This window comes from Stomoxys calcitrans, chromosome 2 (genome assembly GCF_963082655.1).
Source record: "Stomoxys calcitrans chromosome 2, idStoCalc2.1, whole genome shotgun sequence".
NCBI classification, from domain to species: domain Eukaryota; kingdom Metazoa; phylum Arthropoda; class Insecta; order Diptera; family Muscidae; genus Stomoxys; species Stomoxys calcitrans.
The window spans coordinates 62,411,679-62,435,924 of NC_081553.1; the positions used below are offsets into that span (position 1 = coordinate 62,411,679).

General features: G+C 38.8%; 1 protein-coding gene across 3 annotated transcripts in view; it reads left to right on the top strand.

Annotated features, from left to right (window-relative positions):
• LOC106082720 (J domain-containing protein) overlaps positions 1-23,644 on the top strand; it is a 153,267-nt gene extending 129,623 nt beyond the window's left edge. For 2 of the 3 annotated variants that reach the window (XM_013245414.2, XM_013245416.2), the window contains exons 4-5: positions 11,978-12,133; positions 23,314-23,644. In XM_013245414.2, the coding sequence (XP_013100868.1) occupies positions 11,978-12,133; positions 23,314-23,523 (366 nt within the window). In that variant the 3' untranslated portion in view covers positions 23,524-23,644. The remainder of the gene's footprint in view (positions 1-11,977; positions 12,134-23,313) is intronic. The other variant, XM_013245418.2, reaches the window with a different exon arrangement.
• Positions 23,645-24,246: the final 602 nt, after the last annotated feature.

Here is a 24,246-nt window from a genome sequence, read left to right on the forward strand (position 1 = left end):
ATGGTCATGGCTAGATCGCCTCATAATGACAAGACGATCAAAAATATATGTATGGTATGTTGACTTTATAGTGTCTCAGATCAATATTTCAAGGTGTTACAAATGGAATGGATAAATTAGTATACATCCATTCTATGGTGGTGGGATAATAAACGATATTTCTCTGTAATAAAGACCTTAGAATTACCCATGGATCCTTAAAATTTTTTAACATCCCCTTTTATGAAACATCATGTTTAAAAAATTATAATTAGAGAGTCTTATTATTGACCTTCTCATATTGTTTTGCATTTCTTTCACATTGTTTTACTTTTTAATCTGATTATAAAACGCTGATGCATTATTACTTAAGAGCACATTTTTTGTATTGCGGCTATTTCAAAGATAAATGATGGGTAGAACGACACCCACGCACACTGTCGCTGCTGCTTTACTGTGCAATGTTGAAACAAGAGATGGTGTGAAATCACAGCTGTGTAGCATTAATGAAACAAAGCTTTTGGCAAGTAGGTCGGTTTAAAGACAAGTAGTGTAAGTAATTCAAGATATTTAACAGCATCCGGTGGTAGTGGTGGTTTGGTTGCTATTCTCCTTACTCTCCCTCTCTCTCTCTCTCTTCTTCACTCATGGTAAATTAATATTTTTCTACCTAAGGGGGATAGATATCCTATGCAGAGAAAATATACCATCGACCATAAATATACATTGCAGCTTTTCTTTGCAAACAATTTGCACTGTTTCACACACACACACACACACACTCACTCACTCACTAGCAGCACATTGTATGGACTAGTATACAAACTGTTATAATAGAGTGCATTTGCCACAAGTACTTGTGAGCTATGAGTGTGAGAGCAAGTTAGCCCACGGTTGACTAGTAACAACAATTGTATGTTGTTGTATCTCTTTTGTTGGTGTACAAATGCTTTTATGTTTTTTTTTTTATTTTACCTTACCTTTCCTAAAGGCATTTGATGTTGGTGGTGGGTGGATTGGGTGGGTGGGTGACTAGGGATTGTTTGCAAAAACTATTTTGCAATGACTTGCAGTGCACTCATTGCCTTTAAGTGCATGACTGGCAACCATAAGTCAATGTGACATTTTGCAAACGTGATTATGAAAAATTTTCACAGCTACCCAAATTCGTAATCCTTTTGCTTTCTATTGTTTGGCATGCTGATGACTCAAATATTAAAATTGCATCGACATAAAATTTTTTTGATAATTTAAGGTAAAGTGAGAGATGACACGTTTTCCCAAATGGAAAAATGCATTTTTTCAAATACTTTGTACATGGGATAACTCATGATATCATGAAAAGTAATGCAAACTTTAGACATCCATAGTAAAAAAGTTGAAAATTCGGGTCGAATATGAGATCAAATTTTATTTAATTGAATCTGATTAGATATAATTTGATCCAATTATATCTGAAAGGCAGACGTTATTGGTTCTGACCATATAAATTTTTTTACTCAAGATAATACTTAAGGATGGTTACGATATCCCCTCATTTATATAGAGGACTTTCATATGAAAGAATATTTGGTATTTCGTGCTGCTTACAAAATCCTTAATTGTTTTCAATACTACTCCCCTAAGTTGGTTCATGTCTGATATTGTATCTCTACCTAAGTACTGGTATCTGTTGGACGCGAAAGCCGGGCAATGACAAAGGCAATGCTCCAACGTATTATCATCTTCCCTGCATGCCCTACACATGCGATCACTTGCCGCACCGATTTATTATAACGTCGATATTAGAAGTATTATAACGTCATCTACGTGGCAGGCGGGCTTAAATCCCTCCGCATTCGTAATATATTATATATGATGGGTGCCCATAGAAGTGGCAATAAAATGGGGTGCCCTGTGCCACTTTCTCCCATATATTCACGTCATGGGATCTACAATTTATTCACTTGTTCCTTAGCATATGGTTTATCCAGACTCTAAGGACCCGGTCCACCCGGTACTGGTCTAAGGATTGAATCAGTGTCTCGGCCCGCACATTGTTAAAAATCCCCTCGATGTCAATGCATATCGCCAATGTGTACATCTTGGTCTAGAAGGATTCTTCTATTTTATACACAACCTTGTGCATGACAGTCTCCACCACCTTCCCTTGACATATGCATGCTTTTTGTACTTCAGCAGTTTGCTGGATGTCCTACTCTTTATCGGTGACCTGTCATAACGCCCAATACATTTTGGGCTTTATCACCGCGGCGTGGGCTGGTTTATGGGATTATATGGGAGCTTTATCTGTTTATGAACCACTGTGGACCATGCTAAGCATAGCTTCTGAAAGTCATAACAAAACAACTCATAGCAAAATTGTAGCAAAATCAGATAAGAACGCGCCGTATAGAAGCTCAAGAATTCAAGAACCGAGATCGGTTAGTATGGCAGCTATATCTGGTTATGAACCAATTTGGACCATACTAAGCATAGTATCGTCCTAATTTTCAGAAACGCCCAGATCTTGGAGTTAGATGGTGGGATTTAAGCGAAATTTTGTGTGCTCTCATAAAGTACCCTAAAAATAAAAAATTGGTATCCAAATTTGGGATGGGGTACCTAGGGGGGCCGCCCCACCCTAAAACCCACCAAACATATTTTTAGACCAATCACGACAAAATGGGACTCAAATGAAAGGTATTTGGGATAAGAAAACGTATCTGATATCTAAATGTTGGACCAAGGATTAGGGGGTCAATCCCAAGCCCCAAAACACCCCTAAATCAGACATATTTACCGACCATGACAATATGGGACTTAAATAAAAGGTATTTTCGAGTAGAATACGAATCTGATGTCCAAATGTGGGACCACGTTTCTGGGGGTCCATCCCTACCCTAAAACACCCCCAAAATAGGACTTATTTACGGACCATGGCAATGTGGGGCTTAAATAAAAGGTATTTGAGTGAATAATAAGAATCTGATATCCAGATGTGGGACCAAGTGTTTGAGGGCAGCCTCTCACCAAAAACATCCCCAAAGGGACAAATTTACGACCAAAGCAATATGTGGCTCAAATGAAAAGTCTTTGAGAGTAAAGCACGAATTTGATATAATATTCGGGAAAAGTGTCTATGGGGCCACCCCCACCCAAATAGTAATCATTTTCTGACTATTGCTCAAATAAGAGAGTTTTTAAATTGCAACACGAATCCGATATATATTTGCAAGGCCAACTCACTGAGTGGCCGCCCATCCCCCAAAAAACACCCCCCAAGCCGTTCATGTTTGCCGACTATAGAAATATGGGTCTCCAATTAAAGGTATGTGGGAGTAGACCACGTATCTGATATCAACATTAGGGGCCAACTGTCTTGCGGACGTCCCACCACCATAACAACCCCCAAATAGGACAAATTTGCTCACCAAGACAATTTGGGTCTTAAAGAGAGTGGAACTAAATATTCATTGTTTTTAGGGCCAATACACGAAACCGGAAATTTGCTGACTTTGCTGACTTTTGCAATAAGGAGTTTAAATGAGATTAGAAAACGAATTTGATATCCAATTTTGAGGCTAATGGCAATATGGGGTTCAAATATATGAGAATAGAGCACGTTGCTGATATATTTTTCGAGCTTAGTGTTAGTGGGACCCCAACCCCTTAAACACAAATAAATCGGGCACCATGTTAATGTGGGGCTTTAATGAAAATAATTAGGGGGTAGAGTAAGAATTGATACCCACTTTCGGTACCAATTTTCTGGGGCTCTACCCCAGATTTTCGTTCGATTTAGATGGAATTTCGCACATAGGGTTTGTTATGACTTCCAACAACTGTGCTTACTACTGTCTAAATCGCTCAAGAACCTGATATAGCTCCCATATAAACCGAATTTTATTGGGATGCCCAAAAAGTAATTGCGGATTTTTTAAAAGAAAGTAAATGCATTTTTAATAAAACTTAGAATGAACTTTAATTAAATATACTTTTTTACACTTTTTTTCTAAAGCAAGCTAAAAGTAACAGCTGATAACTGACAGAAGAAAGAATGCAATTGCAGAGTCACAAGCTGTGAAAAAATTTGTCAACGCCGACTATATGAAAAATCCGCAATTACTTTTTGGGCAACCCAATACTTATGGTATTCTGTATGACTCCCAATAACGGATCCATGTACGGTCCAAAACGGTCAAGAACTTGATATAGCTCCCATATAAACCGATGTCTCGATTTGCTTTCTTGAGCCCTAACAAGCCTCGCTTTTTATCCGATTTGGCTGAAATTTTGCTCCCATATAAACCGTTCTCCCGATTTGATTTCTTGAGCCCTAACAAGCCACGATTTTTATCCGATTTGGCTGAAATTTTGCATATAGTGTTCTGTTATAACTCTCAACAACTGCGGAAAGTATGGTCAAACTTGGTCTTTAACTAGATATAGCTCTCATATTTTAGCAGAATCCATGGTGTTGGGTTCCCAAGATTCGGCCCGGCCCCTTCACTTTTAAAGTGTTTAGATGGCGAACCATCGGCTCTTTCTGCCTATTTTTATACCCACCACCGAAGGATGGGGGTATATTCATTTTGTCATTCCGTTTGCAACACATCGAAATATCCATTTCCGACCCTATAAAGTATATATATTCTTGATCAGCGTAAAAATCTAAGACGATCTAGCCATGTCCGTCCGTCTGTCCGTCTGTCTGTTGAAATCACGCTACAGTCTTTAAAAATAGAGATATTGAGCTGAAATTTTGCACAGATTCTTTTTTTGTCCATAAGCAGGTTAAGTTCGAAGATGGGCTATATCGGACTATATAGACCGATCCGCCCATTTAGGGTCTTAGGCCCATAAAAGCCACATTTATTATCCGATTTTGTTGAAATTTGGGACAGTGAGTTGTGTTAGGCTCTTCGACATCCTTTGTCAATTTGGCTCAGATCGGATCGGAGATTTGGATATAGCTGCCATATAGACCGATCCTCCGATTTAGGGTCTTAGGCCCATAAAAGCCACATTTATTATCCGATTTCGCTGAAATTTTTGACAGTGAGTTGTCTTAGGCCCTTTGACATATTTCTTCAATTTGGTCCAGATCGGTTCAAATTTGGATATAGCTGCCATATAGACCGATTTCTTGATTTATGGTTTTGGGCCCATAAAATGCTCATTTATTGCCCGATGTCCCCGAAATTTGGAACAGTGAGTTAAGTTAAGCCCCTTGACATACTTCTGCAATATCGCACAGATCGGTGTAGATTTGGATATAGCTGCCATATAGACCGATATCTAGGTTTTAAGTTTTGGAGGCATAAAAGACGCATTTATTGTCCGATGTCGCTGAAATTTGGGACAGTGAGTTTGGTTAGGCTCTTCGACGTCCTTCTTCAATTTTGCCCAGATCGGTGCAGATTTGAATATAGCTGCCATATAGACCGATCTCTGGATTTAAGGTTTAGGGCCCATAAAAGAGGCATTTATTGTCCGATTTCGCCGAAATTTGGGACAGTGCTTAGTGTTAGGCTCTTCGACATGCTTATGCAACTTGGCCCAAATCGGTCCAGATTTGGATATAGCTGCCATGTAGACCGATATCTCGATTTAAAGTCTTGGCCCCATAAAAGGCGCATTTATAATCCGATTTCACTGAAATTTGACACAGTGACCTATGTTCGGCTTTTCGACATCCGTGTCGTATATAGTTCAGATCGGTGTGAGGTATATGAGTATAAGGTATGAAATTTTCACCGAATTTTGATGAAAGGTGGTTTACATATATACCCGAGGTGGTGGGTATCCAAAGTTCGGCCCGGCCGAACTTAACGCCTTTTTACTTGTTTTTTATTAATTTGACAATAATTTTTTTTAAAAAAGCTGGTTAATTCACCACGTTTGTATAAGGTCTCTTCAATCGTTTATTTCCCACTCAACTATAAACTTTTTCCCAGTACAGTTTCCTACTGCGCTGCTCGATTCATTTCCATAATCGTATTTATTTAAATTTAATAAGCCCAAAGGGAGTTAAGACACTTTTTGTCATATTGCTGAAAGGTGTTTCAACTTTTTAATTTACAAAACACCCAAAGTAATGATTAAACAAATTAAGTTTTTCACACTTCGATGATTATTATTAAAACTAATTTTAAACATTTTCTAAATTGTCTCCTTCACCATTTAATAACATAGCATGAAAACTTCTTAATTAAGACCTTTGAGGACACATTCTTAAGTACTCATTTGTAGGTAGACTTGAAATATGAAGAGATTTTCAAGTAGCTCGAATTTCTGTTCAAATTGTTCAGCTATTTGAATAGCTGGAATTCAAAATATGCATATCATTATGCCCCATATTTGCATATGTAGGCATGTATATACATATCCTTGTGGCATAAGTGAGGGCTGAAAATAAAAAAGATTTCATGTGCTACTTATTTTTTGGTAGTAAACTTTTCATTAAATTGTAATTAAGACGACTTATAATTGCTATTCATTGAATATACCAACGACGCAATTCACATTATCACTTGAAAAATGTAAAGCCAGCAGGTGGCGGTGGCTGTATACGCACGCACACACACACCTATGCACATTTCATCTCAATCTCCCGAGGTAAAGTTGGATGGCGCAGCTTCATTCGCCATAAACTCACACATGCACACACACGCACACACACACGCCGCCATGCACATTGCAGGCTGACTCTGAAGGGCATATTAATTTCAATCCCTTTGCCCAAAGCAATGTTGGTTTGTCCTTGAAACAAATGCGAATGAATAATCAAAACAGAACGCCCACACTTACAGACACACACACACATACGTGTATACTAAGGCACGCACCAAAGGAATTATGGGTGGGTGTGCGTTTGTTTTGACTTCTTAAAAGCGAATATGTTACTTACATATGTTTTTGTGCGCTCTTTAACAATAACATCTGTTTCTGATGAGGAAGAAGAAGCAACAAATAGCGGCATAAAGGATCATAAGGGCCTTGTTAAAGTGAGTCTTTATGAAAAGCATTTGAGGTAAATGCCTATAAAACTGAATGGAAAGGAAAAGTTGGACAAGATGAGGTGTTGGATTTGTTATACAAAGCAGGTCATACCATCACGGTATAATCGAGGCGACGATAGGAAACCAGGAAGAGGTTTCCAATCGGATACCCGAAACGACACTTGAGGTCGAGTGCGAGGCACTGCTGCCAGCGGCACAGTCTTGGATTGACGGAACCCTAGTATTGCCATCTGGAAGATCATGTCACACGAATGGATCAAAGCTAGAGGACAGAGTGGGCCTGGGGGTCTACATTGAGAACCCAGGGACTGAGATCTGTTTTAGAAGGCCTGACCATAATACGGTTCTGCAGGCGGAGATCCGGGCGATCACGAAATGCGTGAGGTGGTGTGGTGTTACTTCGAGGACGTTGAGTATGAACATCTTTACGGACAGTAAACAGGTCATAAAGGCAATAACAACCAGGACGGTAAGACCACGAACGGTCTTGGAATGTAAGAAGGAGATAAACGCCTTGTTGTTGTTGTAGCAGTGTAATATACACTGAGGCGGCAGCCCTTCCCGATGAAGAACTCTATCGGTTCAATCCGGTACGTACAACCGGCTGCCATGGGATTGCAATCACAGATTAACGCCTTCTCCGAGGTTTAGAAGATCCGCATCGTTTGGGTGAAGGGCCATAACGGAGTAACTGGGAATGAGAAAACAGACGATTTGGCAGGGAAGGCCAAAGAACTGCCGTCATTAAACTTGGTTAACCCGAAGCGTTTCGGGTCAACGCAGTCCGAGTTAAGAGCATGGGCGAAGAATGCGCATGCAACCCTGTGGAACAGCGAAACGGTCGGTAGGAATGCGAAAATCCTATGGGGAGACCCAGATTGTGAGAAGACTATTACTATTAGGCTATTACTGAAAGGAAGCAAGAAGAAGGTCAGTAAAGCTATTGCTATCATAACGAGAAACATGGGACTACGAGCTTACTTATATAAAATCGGTGCGGCAAGTGATAGCATGTGTAGGTCATGCAGGGAAGATGATGAGATGTTGGAGCATTTCCTCTGGTAGCGACACGATACCAGACATGAACCAACTTAGGGGAGTGGTATTGAAAACAATTGAGGATTTTGTAAGTAGCACGGAATTCCTTACTTAGATTTTCTTTTTCGAGATTACTTTTTTAGTATTTAGAGCGCACAACAACCCGATTACTGGCTTAGGTGTATTTCCATAGTGGCATGGGGTGGTAAAATCAGCAACAATTAAATCTTCTAGGACCCGAACAAAGATGACCGAGAGGCGGTTTACATGGGAGCAATATCGAGTTATAGACTGATTCAGGCCGTACTTGGCACAGTTATTGGAAAATTTCTGCCAAACCGGCTAAAAATACGGCTTGTTAGGGCTCAAGAAGTTAAATCGGAAGATCGGTTTATATGGGAACTATATAAGGTTATAGTCCGATTTTGACCGTACTAAGCACAGTTGTTGGATGTCATAGCAAAACACTACATGCTAAATTTCACCCAAATCCGAGTAAAATTGCGGCTTATAAGGGCTCAAGAAGTCAAATCGGGAGATCGGTTTGTATGGGAGCTATATCCAGGGGCTTCCAGGGGCTGCAGAAGTTAAATCGGGAGACCGGTTTATATGGGTGCTGTATCAGGTTATAGACCGATTTGAAGCCTAGTAAGTAGAGCTGTTGGAAATCATAACCGAACACCGCATGCAAAATTTCAGCCAAATTAGACAAAAATTGCGGCTTGTATGGGCTCAAGAAGTCAAATCGGAGATCGGTTTATATGGGAGCTATATCAGGTTATTGACCGATTTAAAGCCAAGTAAGCAGAGCTGTTTGAAATCGTAACAGAACAAAATTTCATCCAAATCGGACAAAAATTGTGGCTTCCAGGGGCCCCAGAAGTCAAATCGGGAGATCCGTTTATATGGGAGTTATATCTAAATCTAACCCGATATGACCCATTTGCAACTCCCAACGTCCTACATCAATATTAAGTATCTGTGCAAAATTTCAAGCGGCTAGCTTTGCGCGTTCGACCGCTATCACGATTTCGACAGACGGACGGACATGGCTAGCGCACATAAAAGGCGCTTTTATTGCCCGATTTTATCAAAACTGGGGACAGTGAGTTGTGTTAGGCCAGTCGCAAACCTTCTTCAATTTGGCTCAGGTCGGTCAAGATTTAGATACAGCTGCCATATAGACCGATCTTTCGATTTAATGTATGGGCCCATAAAGGTGCATTTATTGTTCGATGTCGCCGAAATTTGGGACAGTGGGTTATGTTAGGCCCTTCGACATCCTTCTTGAATTTGGCTCAGATCGGTCCATATTTGGATATAGCTGCCATATAGACACATCTCTCGATTTAAGGTCCGGCGCCCATAAAAGGCGCATTTAAAGTCCGATTTGCCAAAATTTGGAACCGTGAGTTGGGTTAGGCCTTTCGACATCTTTCTTCAATTTGGCCCAGATTAATCCAGATTTGGATATAGCTGGCATATAGACCGATTTTTCAGTTTAATGTTTTGAGCCCATTAAAGGCGCATTTATTATCCGATTTTGCTGAAGTTTGGGACAGTTAGTTGCGTTAGGCCCGTTAATATCTTTCTGCAATTTGGCTCAAATCGGTCTAGATTTGGATATAGCTGCCATATAGACCGGTCTCTCAAATGAGGGTTTTGGGCCTATAAAAGGCGCATGTATTGTCCAATTTTTCAGAAATTTAGGACAGTGAGTTGTGTTAGGCCGCTCGATATCCTTCGTCAATTTGGCTCAGATAAGTCCAGATTTGGATATAGCTGCCATATAGACCGATCTGTCGATTTTAGGTTTTGGGCCCATAAAAGGTGCATTTATTGTACGATGTCGTTGAAATTTGGGACAGTGAGTTGTGCTAGGCTCATCGACATCCTTCTTCAATTTGGCCCAGATCGGTTCATATTTGAATATATCTGCCATATAGACCGATCTCCCGAATTAAGGTTTTGAGCCCATAAAAGGCGCATTTATTGTACGATTTCACCGAAATTTGTGACAGTGAGATGTATTAGGTCCCTCGATATATTTCTGCAATTTGGCTCAGATCGGTCCAGATTTGGATATAGCTGCCATATGGGCCGATCTCTTGATTTTAGGTTTTTTGCCCATAAAAGGCGCATTTTTTGTCCGATGTCGTCGTAATTTAGGACGGTGGGTTGTGTTAGGGCCTTCAGTATCCTTGTCGTATATGGTTTAGATCGGTCTATATTTGGATATAGCTATCAAAAAGACCAATATTTTGTTCTAAAAATTTGAGCAATGACTTGTGTTTATAAGACCACTCAATGTCCCTGCCGAAGTTGGTCCAAATCGGTCCAAACCGGACCATATTTCGTCATGGCTGCTATGAGGGCATAAATTATGCATGTTTCACCGGGTTATGACGAAAGGTGGTTAGCATATATACCCTAGGTGGTGGGTATTCAAAGTTCGGGCCGGCCGAACTTAATGCCTTTTTAGTTGCTTAATATAAAATTTTATCAAATAATGATATCTTGGTTAGGTTAGGTTGAAAAGAGTGTGCGGATATTAATCCGCCCCATGCCACTATGGACATACACCCAAGCCTGACATTTAACTCGCTGGGTTGTTTGAATACAGAGATTTATCTACTCCTCCATTTTATAAGGCCTTTCTCAGCTAGTTCGCCACCTCTGCCAACATTTCCAACAAACCACACTCACGTTTAATATTAATGGAAAAATAATAAAAGACTTTCGAGTTCTGCGGCAACATTTGTTCTAAAAACTCAAGTTCGTGATTCTTTTGCTCAATGGGGAATTCCAGTTGTCGTTTTGTTTTTTTTTTTTTTTTTTTGATAGTGCGGTTAGGTATTGTAATCTAATGCTACTACTATAACTGCCATTACTACATACAGCTATATGGCTGAAAAATGTCTCAGATGACCTAAATATTCATTGGAAATTAGGAGGCACAAAATTGATTTTATGCATTTGTTATTTCCTTCATCATTATTATTATCTAACTTTGTGAAAATATTCCCCTGAAGGGGAAGTAATACGTAATTTACTTTTAGCTCCTTAGGTTGTGCTTCAGATTTGGAGTTTAACTCATGCTGGCATGTTACATGAATATTAATCACATAAATATGTAGCATACCTTAAGGATGTATCTAAACTCTGTGTAGTGTCAGTAGTTAGAGATATATTGTAGATGACCTACCGAATAATTAATGATTTCGATTAACAAATGAAGGAAGCTCTTCGCAATCAGTGATTATAGCAGGAAAAGTGAATGGGGAGGCATAGACATGAATTTCGTAATGGAATGCTACTTTAATGGTTGATTTGGACTTTAATGTGGACAAGAAAAGATTTACAGTGCAGATTAAACTTCAAAATATTGCTCAATAAAGAAACATGTGGAACAAGATGGCGTATGATTTTTGGCATTATAATGAAATATTAAACATACGCACCCAGGACCAATAAATGTAATCAAAATCTGCGCCAAATTATAGAAAATAATTAAAATTTTCAATAATTTTGACGAACATTTCTGTCGAAATCTTCTATGAACTTCAATTTGGGATTAACACTTTAAATCTATTTTCCAAAAATCAAGAACAAAAAATGAACATAATTTTCGTTGACTTATTTTTTGCTATAAATCTAGTTTTTATTTTATATTCTTCATCTTTAACGAGGCGCCTGAATTGTGTCATCATTGTTGATCCTTTAATTTGGAAAAAAATTCAAATAACATAAAATTTAAAGATTTCCATTGCAATATAGCCAGACACTCTTGCCCCTAGGGCGTCTCTTAGGAGATTGTGGCCAAGCCTGTGCAATTTAATTTGATTTATTTTAATTAAAATTAATGTGTTTAACAACTGCAGCATACAACCAAGTTTTGCATTTAACCCTCCCTCACTCTCATACACTCACATTGTTTCTCTATCTCTCGTTTACAGGAAGCCAAGGAGACTTTGTGCGATCCCGAGAAACGTGCCAATTATGATAAATGGCGCAACAGTGGCATTGCCATGAGCTACAAGAATTGGTTGGGCATGAAGGAGCATGTCGGTCAGGTGAGAAGATACACTATAGCGGAGAAAGTGGATAAAGAGGTATGGAAAGAAAGAACTAACTAAATGGGAAAATTCAATCGACAATAAAATGTCTTAGCAAGGCATATCTGTCTGTCTGTCTATCTGTCCTTCCGTCTGTCTGTGTGTGTGTGTCTGGCCCCAAGAAACCTTTTCTTCTTCTTATTCTTCTTTACCCTAAACCACCTCACAGCACGATAACCATCATCAATCAATGAATATTCACTTTTCTTTCTTTACTGCAAGGAGAATGTTCCCCTCCGCCTAGCATGAGTGCCAGTACCTTGTACCTCATTTTAAATGTCAACCTTTTTTCCTTCCTTTTTTCTCCAAGCCAGTTTGTATGAGTGGCCTTTATTCTCTCCCACACACGTGAACACAATGCTGACAATGCACAAATGAAATTTTTTAAATGAAATTTATCATCCAAGGATGTCTTGTAATGATTTGTTTAAGGTTGTTTTTCCGAGTCAATTGATAGAAAGAGGTTTGATTAGAGCATCTTATTATAATATGTACATATTTGAATAACCCTTGCCAGGTACTAGGATGAATCCGTTTTTACCTTTAGGTGATTGCAAGCTTAAGAAGGTAGGTTTACATGGAATAACGCAAATCATTTGATAGGGGAAAAACATCAAGTACAACAAAGGGAAGGAAAAAATATTGGATATTCAACGTATCTAAATTTAGTCTTAATCTCAAACTATTATTAAAATAAGTTAAAAGGAAAATAGCTCGCCCGGGCTGAACTTTGGACACCCATCACCTCATGTATATATGTCTGTTTACGAGCCCTTAGCAGCTCTATTGAAATATGGTCCGATGTAGGCCAGACCCAGCATTGATGATGTGGGTCTAACAGAGCTCAGTATTCTAAAATTCAGCGAAATCATAGAATAGATAAGCCATTTATAGTTAAAAGACCGTAAATCGGGAGATCGGTGAAGATGGGAGCTATATCCAAATATGATCCAATCTAATGCAGCTCACAGTACCAATTTCAGATAAATCGGGTAATAAATGCGACTTATATGGGCCCTAGATAGGTCTATACGGGAGTATATCAAGATATTTCCAGATATGAACCATATTCCATGCAGATGGTTAGGATTCTGAGACAACTCTCTGTGCCAATTTTCAGCGAAATCGTGTAAACATTGGGCTTCAATGGAGCCATGGCTTTAAATCAGGAAATCGGTATGTATGACAGTCATATTCGAATATAGTCCGATCTGAACCATTTCCGGTGGGAATCTGAACCAAGGTTCAAAACATTAATCGCTGTGCCAGATTTCGGGTAAAAAATCGTTTTTTAAGCATAAGACCTCAAATCGTAAGATGGGTCTAAATGGAGGCTATATCAACATAGAGTGCGATATTGCCTATCTTCGAACTTAACCTGTCTATAGATCAAAGAAGAGCAGTAAACAAGTTTCAGCTCATCATCTTCATTTTCAATGAGTGCAGCGTTACTTTAGCGTTGCACAGTGGGCCAAGCAGCAAAAAAAAAAAAATTGCAAATAAATATACAACTTTTTACCTGTTGATGTAAGAGGTAATAAAAATTTTGATATTTTAACATTAAGCAATTCATACCAAGTTAAGGGTACCCGGTGACACGGTGACATACATAATACATGCTGTTTTAGATCACAACGAGCTCTTTCTTCAGAGTTCTAAATCATGTTGGTTCAGTAGATCTCAAGTTACGGCCTCCAGAATGTTTGAGAAATCAAAAGTCGTCAAATTTGACACCCTGCATCTCAAATTGTATGAAAGATATGGACCTACGGCAGCAATTTCCTGAAAGCCTATGTCCTCCTTTACGTATGTCTTGAAGATCCACAGGTAAAAAATTTTAGACTTATTTCCATTTTTTTTATTTCCAATTTTTTCCGTTTGACCCACTGTGCGTTGGCATGAAGGCGTGACATAAGCTCAAAATGGGGTTTACATATACCCTACACCATGGATCGCATTTGTTGAGTTCTTTCTCTTTTTAGACAAACAAAGGATAAAAGAAAAGAGTTGTACTAATTGAAATGAATTTTGGAGACCACAGTAGAAGTTTATGTGTAAAATGTCAGCCAAATCGAATAAGAATTTTGCCTTTTAGGAACTCAAGAAGTAAAATAGGGAGATCGGTTTATATGGGAGCTGTATCAGGCTAAAGACCGATTCAGACCATATTTGACACGTATGTTGGAGATCATGAAAGAAACCGTTGTACAAAATTTTTGCCAAATCGGATAATAATTACGCCCTCTTGAGGCTCAAGAAGTCAAGATCCCCGATCGGTTTATATGGCAGCTAAATCAGGTTATGGACCGATTTGAAACCTATTTAGCACAGTTATTGAAAGTCGTAATAAAACACCTCGTGTAAAATTTCAGCCAAATCGGATGAGAATTGTGCCCTCTATTGGCTCAAGAAATCAAGACCCGAGATCGGTTTATTCGGCAGCTATATCAGGTTATGGACTGATATCAACCATACTCAGCACAGTTGTTGAAAGTCAAAATTTCAGCCAAATCGGAAAAGAATTGTGCCCTACAGTGGCTCAAGAAGTCAACGTCCAAGATCGGATTATATTGCACCTATACCAGGTTATGCACCGATTTGGACAATACTTCTCACAAATGTTGGAAGTGATACCAAAACACCACGAACAAAATTACAGCCAAATCGGATAAGAATTGCGCCTTCTAAAAGCTCAAGAAGTCAAGAACCAAGATCGGTTTATATGGCAGCCATAACAGGCTGTCGTAATAAAACATCTCATGCAAAATTTCACCCAAATCGGATAATAATTGCGCCTTCTAAAAGCTGAAAAAGTCAAGACCCAAGATCGGTTTATATGGCAGCTATATTAAAATATGGACCTATTTTGACCAAGCTCAGCACAGTTGTCGGAAGTCATAATAAAACATCTCATACAAAATTATAGCCAAATCGGATAAGAATTGCGCCTTCTAAAGGCTCAAGAAGTCAAGACCCAAGATCGGTTTATATGACACCTATAGCTCCCGATCTTACAATTTGACTTCTTGAACCCTTACAAGCCGCAATTTTTGTCTAATTTGGCTGAAATTTTGCATGCAGTGTTCTGTTAAAACTTCTAATGACTGTGTCAAAAATGGTCCGAATCGGAGTATAACCTGATATAGCTCCCATGTAAAGCCATCCCCAGATTTGACTTCTTGAGTCCTTGGAAGACGCAATTATTTTTCGATTTGGCTGAAATTTTCGAGATAGTGTTCTGTTATCCCTTACATCAAGTATGCCAAGTACGGTTTAAATCGGTCAAGAACCTGATATAGCTCCCATGTAAACTGATCTCCGGATTTGATTTCTTGAGCCATTACAAGCCGCTATTTTTATCCGATTTGACTGAAATTTTGCATATAGTGTTCTGTTATGATCCTCAACAACTATGCCTAGTGCTATATAAATCGGTCCATAACCAAATATAGCTCCTATATTGTAGCAGAATCCATGGTCGGCCGAACTTAGCATGCTTTTACTTGTTTTTTTATACCCACCACCGAAGGATGGGGGTATATTCATTTAGTCATTCCGTTAGCAACACATCGAAATATCCATTTCCGAGCCTATAAAATATATATATTCTTGATCAGAGTAAAAATCTAAGACGATCTAGACATGTCTGTCCGTCTGTCTGTTGAAATCACGCTACAGTCTTTAAAAATAGAGATATTGAGCTGAAAATTTGCACAGATTCTGTTTTTGTCCATAAGCAGGTTCGAAGATGGGCTTTATCGGACTATATCTTGAAATAGCCCCCGTATAGACCGATCCGCCGATTTAAGGTTTTAGGCCCATAAAAGCCACATTTATTACCCGATTTTGCTGAAATGTGGGACAGTGAGTTGTGTTAGGCCCTTCGACTTCCTTCGATAATTTGGCCTAGATCGGTTCAGATTTGGATATAGCTGCCATATAGACCGATCCTCCGATTTAGGATCTTTGGCCCATAAAAGCCACATTTATTATACGATCTTGCTGAAATTTAGGACAGTGGGTTGCGTTAGGCCCTTCGACAACTTTCTTCAATTTGGTCCTGATCGGTTCAGATTTGGATATAGCTGCCATATAGACCGATCTCTCGATCTATGGCTTTGGGCCCATAAAAGGCGTATTTATAGTCTGTTGTCGCCGAAATTTGGGACAGTGAGCTAAGTAAAGCCCCCTGACATACTTCTGCAATATGGCACAGATCGGTTTAGATTTAGATATAGCTGCCATATAGACCGATCTCTAGGTTTAAGGTTTTGGGGCCATAAAAGGCGCTTTTATTGTCCGATGTCGCCGAATTTGTCTGCAACTTCGATATTTGTCTGCAACTTGGCCCAAATCGGCCTAGATTTGGATATAGCTGCCATAAAGACCGATATCTCGATGTAAAGGCTTGGCCCCATAAAAGGCGCATTTATAATCCGATTTCACTGAAATTGACTTATGTTATGCTTAGGTTCACATCTGTTTATTTTTAGTTATAGCTACTAAAAAGACCAATATTTTGTTATACACAATTGAACAATAAATTGTACTTATTAGTATTTGATCCAAATCTGAACATATTGCGATATAGCTGCTATGGGACGTAAGGTATGCAATTTTCACCGGATTTTGGTGAAAGGTGGTTTACATATATACCCGAGGTGGTGGGTATCCAAAGTTCGGCCCGGCCGAACTTAACGCCTTTTTACTTGTTTTATTTGAATTTAAGTTTTTTCCAATTTGAATTTGAATTTTTTTATTTTAATTTTTTCTTTTTATCACTTTTTTATACCCTTCCTGATAGGATAGGGGTATACTAATTTCGTCATTCTGTTTGTAGCACCTCGAAATATGCGTCTAAGACCCCATAAAGTATATATATTCTTAATCGTCATGGCATTCGAAGTCGATCTAGCCGTGCCCGTACGTCTGTCTGTCGAAAGCACGCTAACTTTCGAAGGAGTAAAGCTAGGCACTTGCACATGTCGGTTGAGATTGTAATTGGGCCAAATCGGTCCATGTTTTGATATGGCTGCCATATAAACCGACCTTGGGTCTTGACTTCTTAAGCCACTACAGAGCGCAATTCTTGTCTGATTTGACTGAAATTTTGCACGTAGTGTTTTGGTTTCAACAACTGTGCTGAGTATGGTTCTAATTGGTTCATAACCTGACAGAGCTGCCATATAAACCAATCTTGGGTCTTGACTTTTTCAGCTTTTAGAGAGCGCAATTCTTATCCGATTTGGCTGAAATTTTGAAGGTGGTGTTTTGGTATCACTTTCAATAAATGTGCTGAGTATGGTTCAAATCGGTTCATAAGCTGGTATAGTTGCCATGTAAACCGATCTTGGATATTGACTTCTTGAGCCGCTAGAGGGCGCAATTCTCATCCGATTTGGCTGAAAACTTGCGTGAGGTATTTTGTTATGATTTTGTATGTATGGTGCAAATCGGTATATAACAGGATATAGCTGCCATATAAACCGATCTGGTATCTTGACTTCTTGAGCCTCTAGAGGGTGCAATTCTCATCAGATTTTATAGAAATTTTGTACAACGGGTCGTTACTTATTCAGAAGCCTAACAATCTTCCTTCATCTTTAGTTATGTACCAACTAACCTTGAAATAAAGATCGGTAAAATCGATAGAAATGTATGGGCTAATTAAGTGTTTCGCTAACGCACTCAACAACTGCTAAAAATAACTTTAGACATTAAGTAATTTAATGCTTAGATTATCTAAAACAAACTCAAACTCATTATTATGGTCTTAAGAACTCCATCAAAACTTTTACGATGCAACTCCCTCGGAGATTCTGTCAATTTAACGCATAAGCCCCAAAATAACAATGAAATAAAAATTTAATCGAAAAAGTGATGTTTACCCTTCACCTACTCTCGTAAAAGTTCATCAGCAGCGCATTAGATGATGTCGTGAAAAACGTGACATAATGGGAAATAACTTCAGCATGTTGTTGCGACAGTAAAAATGGAAAAAGGCATGACAGGGGAATGGGGGATTAAAAGCCATTATCAAAATCCGTCCATCAAAATATTGAGTACATAACTCAGCCATGAACATACATTTACGAGCACCAACTTCCACATATACATCATGGCCAATGAAACCACAAATCATATGTTCCCTTGGCAATGTGTGTAAGAGCCACTGGGTGAGTCATTCGGCGGGGGGGACATTAAGGCCATTCTTTAGAAATTCAAAAAATTCACTACAACTCCCTTTAAACACTGAATCCTCAACCAGTGTGGTGGCTAATAAGGAGCGACCTTGTTGATAATGATTACATAAATTTTCTGTTTTTTTTTGGAAAATTTATTGATTACTTTAAAGGTGGTCTATAAAATCCCTTCAGAAATAAGCTGACCACTTTCAATGAATGGTTAATGGTTTCCGTGGAATTTTGGAACACAAAATATGATGAAAACAAGTAAGAGCGTGCTATGTTCGACTGGGCCGAATCTTTAATACCCTCCACCATAGATCGCATTTAAATGGTGAGCATTGTAGAAGTCGTTGTGTAATATTTCAGTCCATTCAGATAAGAATTGCGCCTTGTAGGGGCTCAAGAAGCAAAATTGGGAGATCGGTTTATATGGGAGCTGTATCAAGCTACTCGATTCAGACTATATTGGACACATATGTTGAAGGTCATGAGAGAAGCCGTTCTACAAAATTTCTTCCAAATCGGACTAGAATTGCGCCCTCTAGAGGCTCAAGAAGTCAAGACCCCAGATCGGTTTATAGGGCAGCTATATCAGGTTATGTACTGATTTGCGCCATACTTAGCGCAGTTGTTGGAAGTGATACCAAAACACCACGCCTAAAATTTCAGCTAAATCGGAAGAGAATTGCGCCCTCTAGCGGCTCTTAAAGCTGTAGAAGTCAAGACCCATGATCGGTTTATATGGCGGCTATATCAGGTTATGAACCGATTTGAACCATACTTAGCACAGTTGGTGGAAGTGATACCAAAATACCACGAGCAAAATTTCAGCTAAATCGGAAGAGAATTCTGCCCTCTAGCGGCTCTAAAAGCTGTAGAAGTCAAGACCCATGATCGGTTTACATGGCGGCTATATCAGGTTATAAACCGATTTGAACCATACATAGCACAGTTGTTGGAAGTTGATACCAAAACACCACGTGCAAAATTTCAATCAAATCGGACAAGAATAGCGCCCTCTAGAGGCTCAAGAAGTCAAGGCCCAAGATCGGTTTATATAGCAGCTATATCAAAACATTGACCGAATTGACCCATTTACAATCCCAACCGACCTACACTAATAAAAAGTATTTGTGGAAAATTTCAAGCGCCTGGCTTTACTCCATCAAAGGTTTGCGAGCTTTTGACGGACAGACGGACGGACGGATGGACGGACGGACAGACAGACGGACAGATACACACACGGACGGACTGACGGACGGACAGATGGACGGACAGGCGGACGGACAGGCGAACGGACGGACGGATGGACAGACGGACGTATGGACGGACGGATAGATGGAGGGATAAATGGACGGACAGACAGACGGACGGACAGCCGGACAGACGGACGGACAGACGGATGGGCAGACAGACGGACGGACGGACGGACAGAGGGACGGGCGGACAGAGGGACGGACGGACCGACAGACTGACAGACAGACGGACGGACTTGGCTAGATCGACTTAAAATGACATGACGATAAAGAATATATATACTCTATGGGGTCCGAGACGCATATTTCGAGGTGTTACAAACAGAGTGACGAAATTAGTATACCCCCATCCTTTGGTGGAGAGTATAGAAATTTAGAAGCTGCCTTTTTTCGCCATATTTGGTGACCCTAAAGTCTATGAAAACCATTAAACATTCATTGAAAGTTGTAATCCTCCTTAAAATCCGTTTTGAATTTTTGTTTAATGTCGGAAAATAATTCAGTAAAAGTTTTTGGAATAAATAAATCCTTTAACTTCTGTTGAATGTATGGTATGTAGGGTTTAGTTACGATGAAAACTTTAACTTTATGTTATACATATGCTCATTACAAATTCATTTCTGTATTCGAAAAATATTCTCGGTGCCACAAAATTATTACTCTTGGCAACTCTGTCCTTCAATCTCTATTTTCCTGAGTCTGCTCTTTATGGATTTTATGGAATACGAAAATCGTTAACCAATCATTGCAGCATATTGAAATGTTGAGGTTTCAGGATAAATAAGGATTTATATTTTTATTGACGCTGAGACATCCTTTTGTCCATCCATGTGAGAGTGCCTTTTGCAGGGTAGGTGTAGGGTTTTTGGTGTGTTTGCATGATTTTGAGTATATTATAGCGATTTAGCCTTTATTGCAATTAAAGTGAACATTCCAGTTCGTGTTCAAAATGTTTGTGTTGAGGATTTCACATTGAATTCTTTTTGCTGGGGATTATTTTATTTATTTAAGGGTCAATCAATAAATAAAAGGAACTACCATATTGCCATAAAGAATTTACGATGTGGTGAAATATGCATATGTGAGGAGTTAAATGGTGGGAAATATTAATTTTGAATTTTTTACTATGCCGAATGCGTGTAAGAGAAATTTTATGATTGTTGGTCATGTATCAAATAATAGAAAAATTTTTATGGCATTGAGATAACCCAATAAAAGAAGGAAAATGTAGTCTTAAGAACCATCAAGTTGTAATAAACATTATTTCTGTCAGATATGTGATTATATTTAAAACAAGTAAAAAGGCGTTAAGTTCGGCCGGGCCGAACTTTGGATATCCACCACCTTGGGTATATATGTAAACCACATTTTATCATAATCCGGTGAAAAATTCATCATTTTTGCCCCCATAGCAGCTTTATAGAAATATGGTCCAATTTGGAGCAAATTCGACACGGATATTGAGAGGTCTAATAAGTGTAAGTCACTGTTCAGTTGTGTAGAACAAAATACTTGTTTTTTGGTAGCCATATCCATATAGACCGATCTGAACCATATACGACACGGATGTCAGAAAGCCTAATATAAGTCATTGTATCAGGTTTGAGTGAAATCGGATTAGAAATGCGCCTTTTATAGGCCAAAAACCTTATATCGAGAGATCGGTCCATATGGCGGCTATATTCAAATCTGAACCGATCTGAGCCAAATTAATGGAGAATGTTGAAGGGCCTAAAATAACTCACCGTCCCAAATTTCTGCGAAAACGGACAATAAATGCGCCTTTTATGGGCCAAAAACTTTATATCGAGAGATCAGTCTATATGGCAGCTATATCCAAATCTGGACCGATCTGAGCCAAATTAATGGAGAAAGTTGAAGGGGCTGACACAACTCACCGTCCCCAATTTCGGCGAAAACGGACAATAAATGCGCCTTTTATGGAAAAAAAAACCTTATATCGAGAGATCGGTCTATATGGCAGCTATATCCAAATCTGGACCGATCTGAGCCATATTGAAGAAGAGTGTCAAATGGCCTAATACAACTCACTGTCCCAAATTTTGGCAAAATTTGACAATAAGTGCGCCTTTTATGGACCCAAAAGCTTAAATCGAGAGATCGGTCTATATGGCAGCTATATCCAAATCTGAACCGATCAAGGCCAAATCGAAGAAGAGTGTTGACTGGTCTAACACAACTCACTGTCCCAAATTTTGGCGAAAACGGACAATAAATGCGCCTTTTATGGGCCAAAAACCTTATATCGGAACATCTGTCCATATGGCAGTTATATTCAAATCTAAACCGATCTGAGCCAAGTTAAAGGAGAATGTTGACGAGCCTAACACAACTCACTGTCTCAAATTTAGGCGAAATCGAACAATGAATGCGCCTTTTATGGGCCATGACTTTAAAACGAGTGATCGGTCTTAATGGAAGCTATATGTAATTCTGGACCGATCTGGGCCAATTTGTAGAAGAATATCAACGGGCTTAGCAGAACTCACTGTCCCAAATTTCGGCGAAAACGGACAATAAATGCGCCTGTAATGGGCCCAAGACCCTAAATCGGCGGATCGGTCTATATGAGGCTATATCAAGATTTAGTCCGATATAGCCCATCTTCGAACTTGACTTGCTTATGGACAAAAAAATAATCTGTGCAAAGTTTCAGCTGTTGCGTGATTTCAACAGAGACGGACAGACGGCTTTATCTTAACCTGGGCATATCTGTGCCATATTCCAGGAAGATGTCGAGGGACCTATCCTAACTCCTTGTCCCAAATTTCGGCGACATCGGACAATAAATGCGCCTTTTACGGGCACAATACCTTAAATCGAGAGATCGGTCCATATGGCAGCTATATCCAAATCTGGTCCCATCGGGGCCAAATTGAAAAAGGATATCGACTGGCGTAACACAATTCACTTTCTCAAATTTCAGCAAAATCGGATAATAAATATGGCTTTTTTGGGCCTAAGACCCTAAATCGGCGGATCGGTCTATATTGGGGCTATATCAAGATATAGTCCGATATAGCACATCTTCGAACTTAACCTGCTTATGGACAAGAAAAGAATCTGTTCAAAGTTTCAGCACAATATCTCTATTTTTAAATGCTGTAGCGTGATTTCAACAGACAGACGGACGGACATGGCTAGATCGTCTTCGATTTTTACGCTGATCAAGAACATATATACTTTATAGGGTCGGAAATGGATATTTCGACGAGTTGCAAATGGAAAGACAAAATGAATATGCCCCCATACTTCGGTGGTGGGTATTAAAAGTTGGTCATTTGTTGTACTTTTCGGAAAATATATTTCGTAATATTACATTGAAGCCCTATGTCGCACTGAAGCATTAGTTTTTTTCCTTTCCATTCAAATTTCAACTATTCAATTCTTTCTTTCTTCCTTCCCTAAGCAAACGTCTTCAAAGCTCTATTATTCTATTGAATTTATTTGCATGTTTGACTTGTACTTTGCATCAAAATTTTTACTTATTCTTCATATACCCTGAACAAAATTTGAAATTTAATCAACCCATTTCAACTCTTCAAAAGCTCAAACCCCAGCAACCAAACTACCACAACCTCTTGATCCATAAGTATCCAAAACAATCTTAAATCGATGTTGTAGCAAAAGCAAGAACATATGTGTAAAGTGTATGTTTTTCCTTGTAAATCGTAAAAATTAATCCCCAAAATTTTTTATTTCCCTTACAAAGTCCATGCATTGGGCTACTCCCAAGACCAAGGATCGCATGTTGCCCGAAACAGCAGGGGCTGGAACCAGTTGCCTATCGGCAGCCTCACCGAATCCAGCTCATCGTAGGGCTTCGGAAGGTGGTGCAGCTCTGTACTATGGTAATCGCAAACAGGAATGGGGAGCCGATAACTCGGATGTGGCCAATAAATTCCGCAATTATGAAATCTAAGCGAATCAAGTAAAGAAAATATGAACCAATTTTTGAGAAAAAAATAAAACTTTGTTAGCAGCTAAGAAGGTTTAGGCGAAGAAAAGAGGAGAAATAAAAGCATTTTAAGGAAATCATCATATCTATGGCAATTTATTTTTCTTTTTTTGCAATAATACTTTTAAAATCTTTAAATATATAGTAACACACACACAATATAGACCCAATATTATGGCAGGTGCAAAGTTATAATATGGAAGAAATTAGATATCAGTGTAACCCTTAAATCATCAATCGCCTCACTCCCGAAAACCCTTTAACCGGTGAAACAAGCAGTAAATGTTTCTAAATGTTTGACTTAATGTTGAAGATGCAAAAAATAAAGAAATTTATAGCATATATATACCGACTTACATATACTTAGATACCAAATAAATGTGACAAATAATTAATATCAGATAAATATGTGTAAATGTAAGAACGTTATAAAAAAAAAATAATCCATAATTAAGAAACTGTAATTTCAATAAACATTTCTCCAACCCCTTGAACAACATCCAAGAGGGGTTTGAATATTCAATTAAATTTAAGAAAAAAAATTATTATAGTAAAAAAAAAGTTTTTCTTTTTTAAATAAAACCCAGAAATCAATAATCTTTGATGTCTTTATTGAGAAAAAATTTTAAATGGCGCAATTTTAAGATGTCTACAAACAAGCAACAAAACGTATGATCGTATAAATGT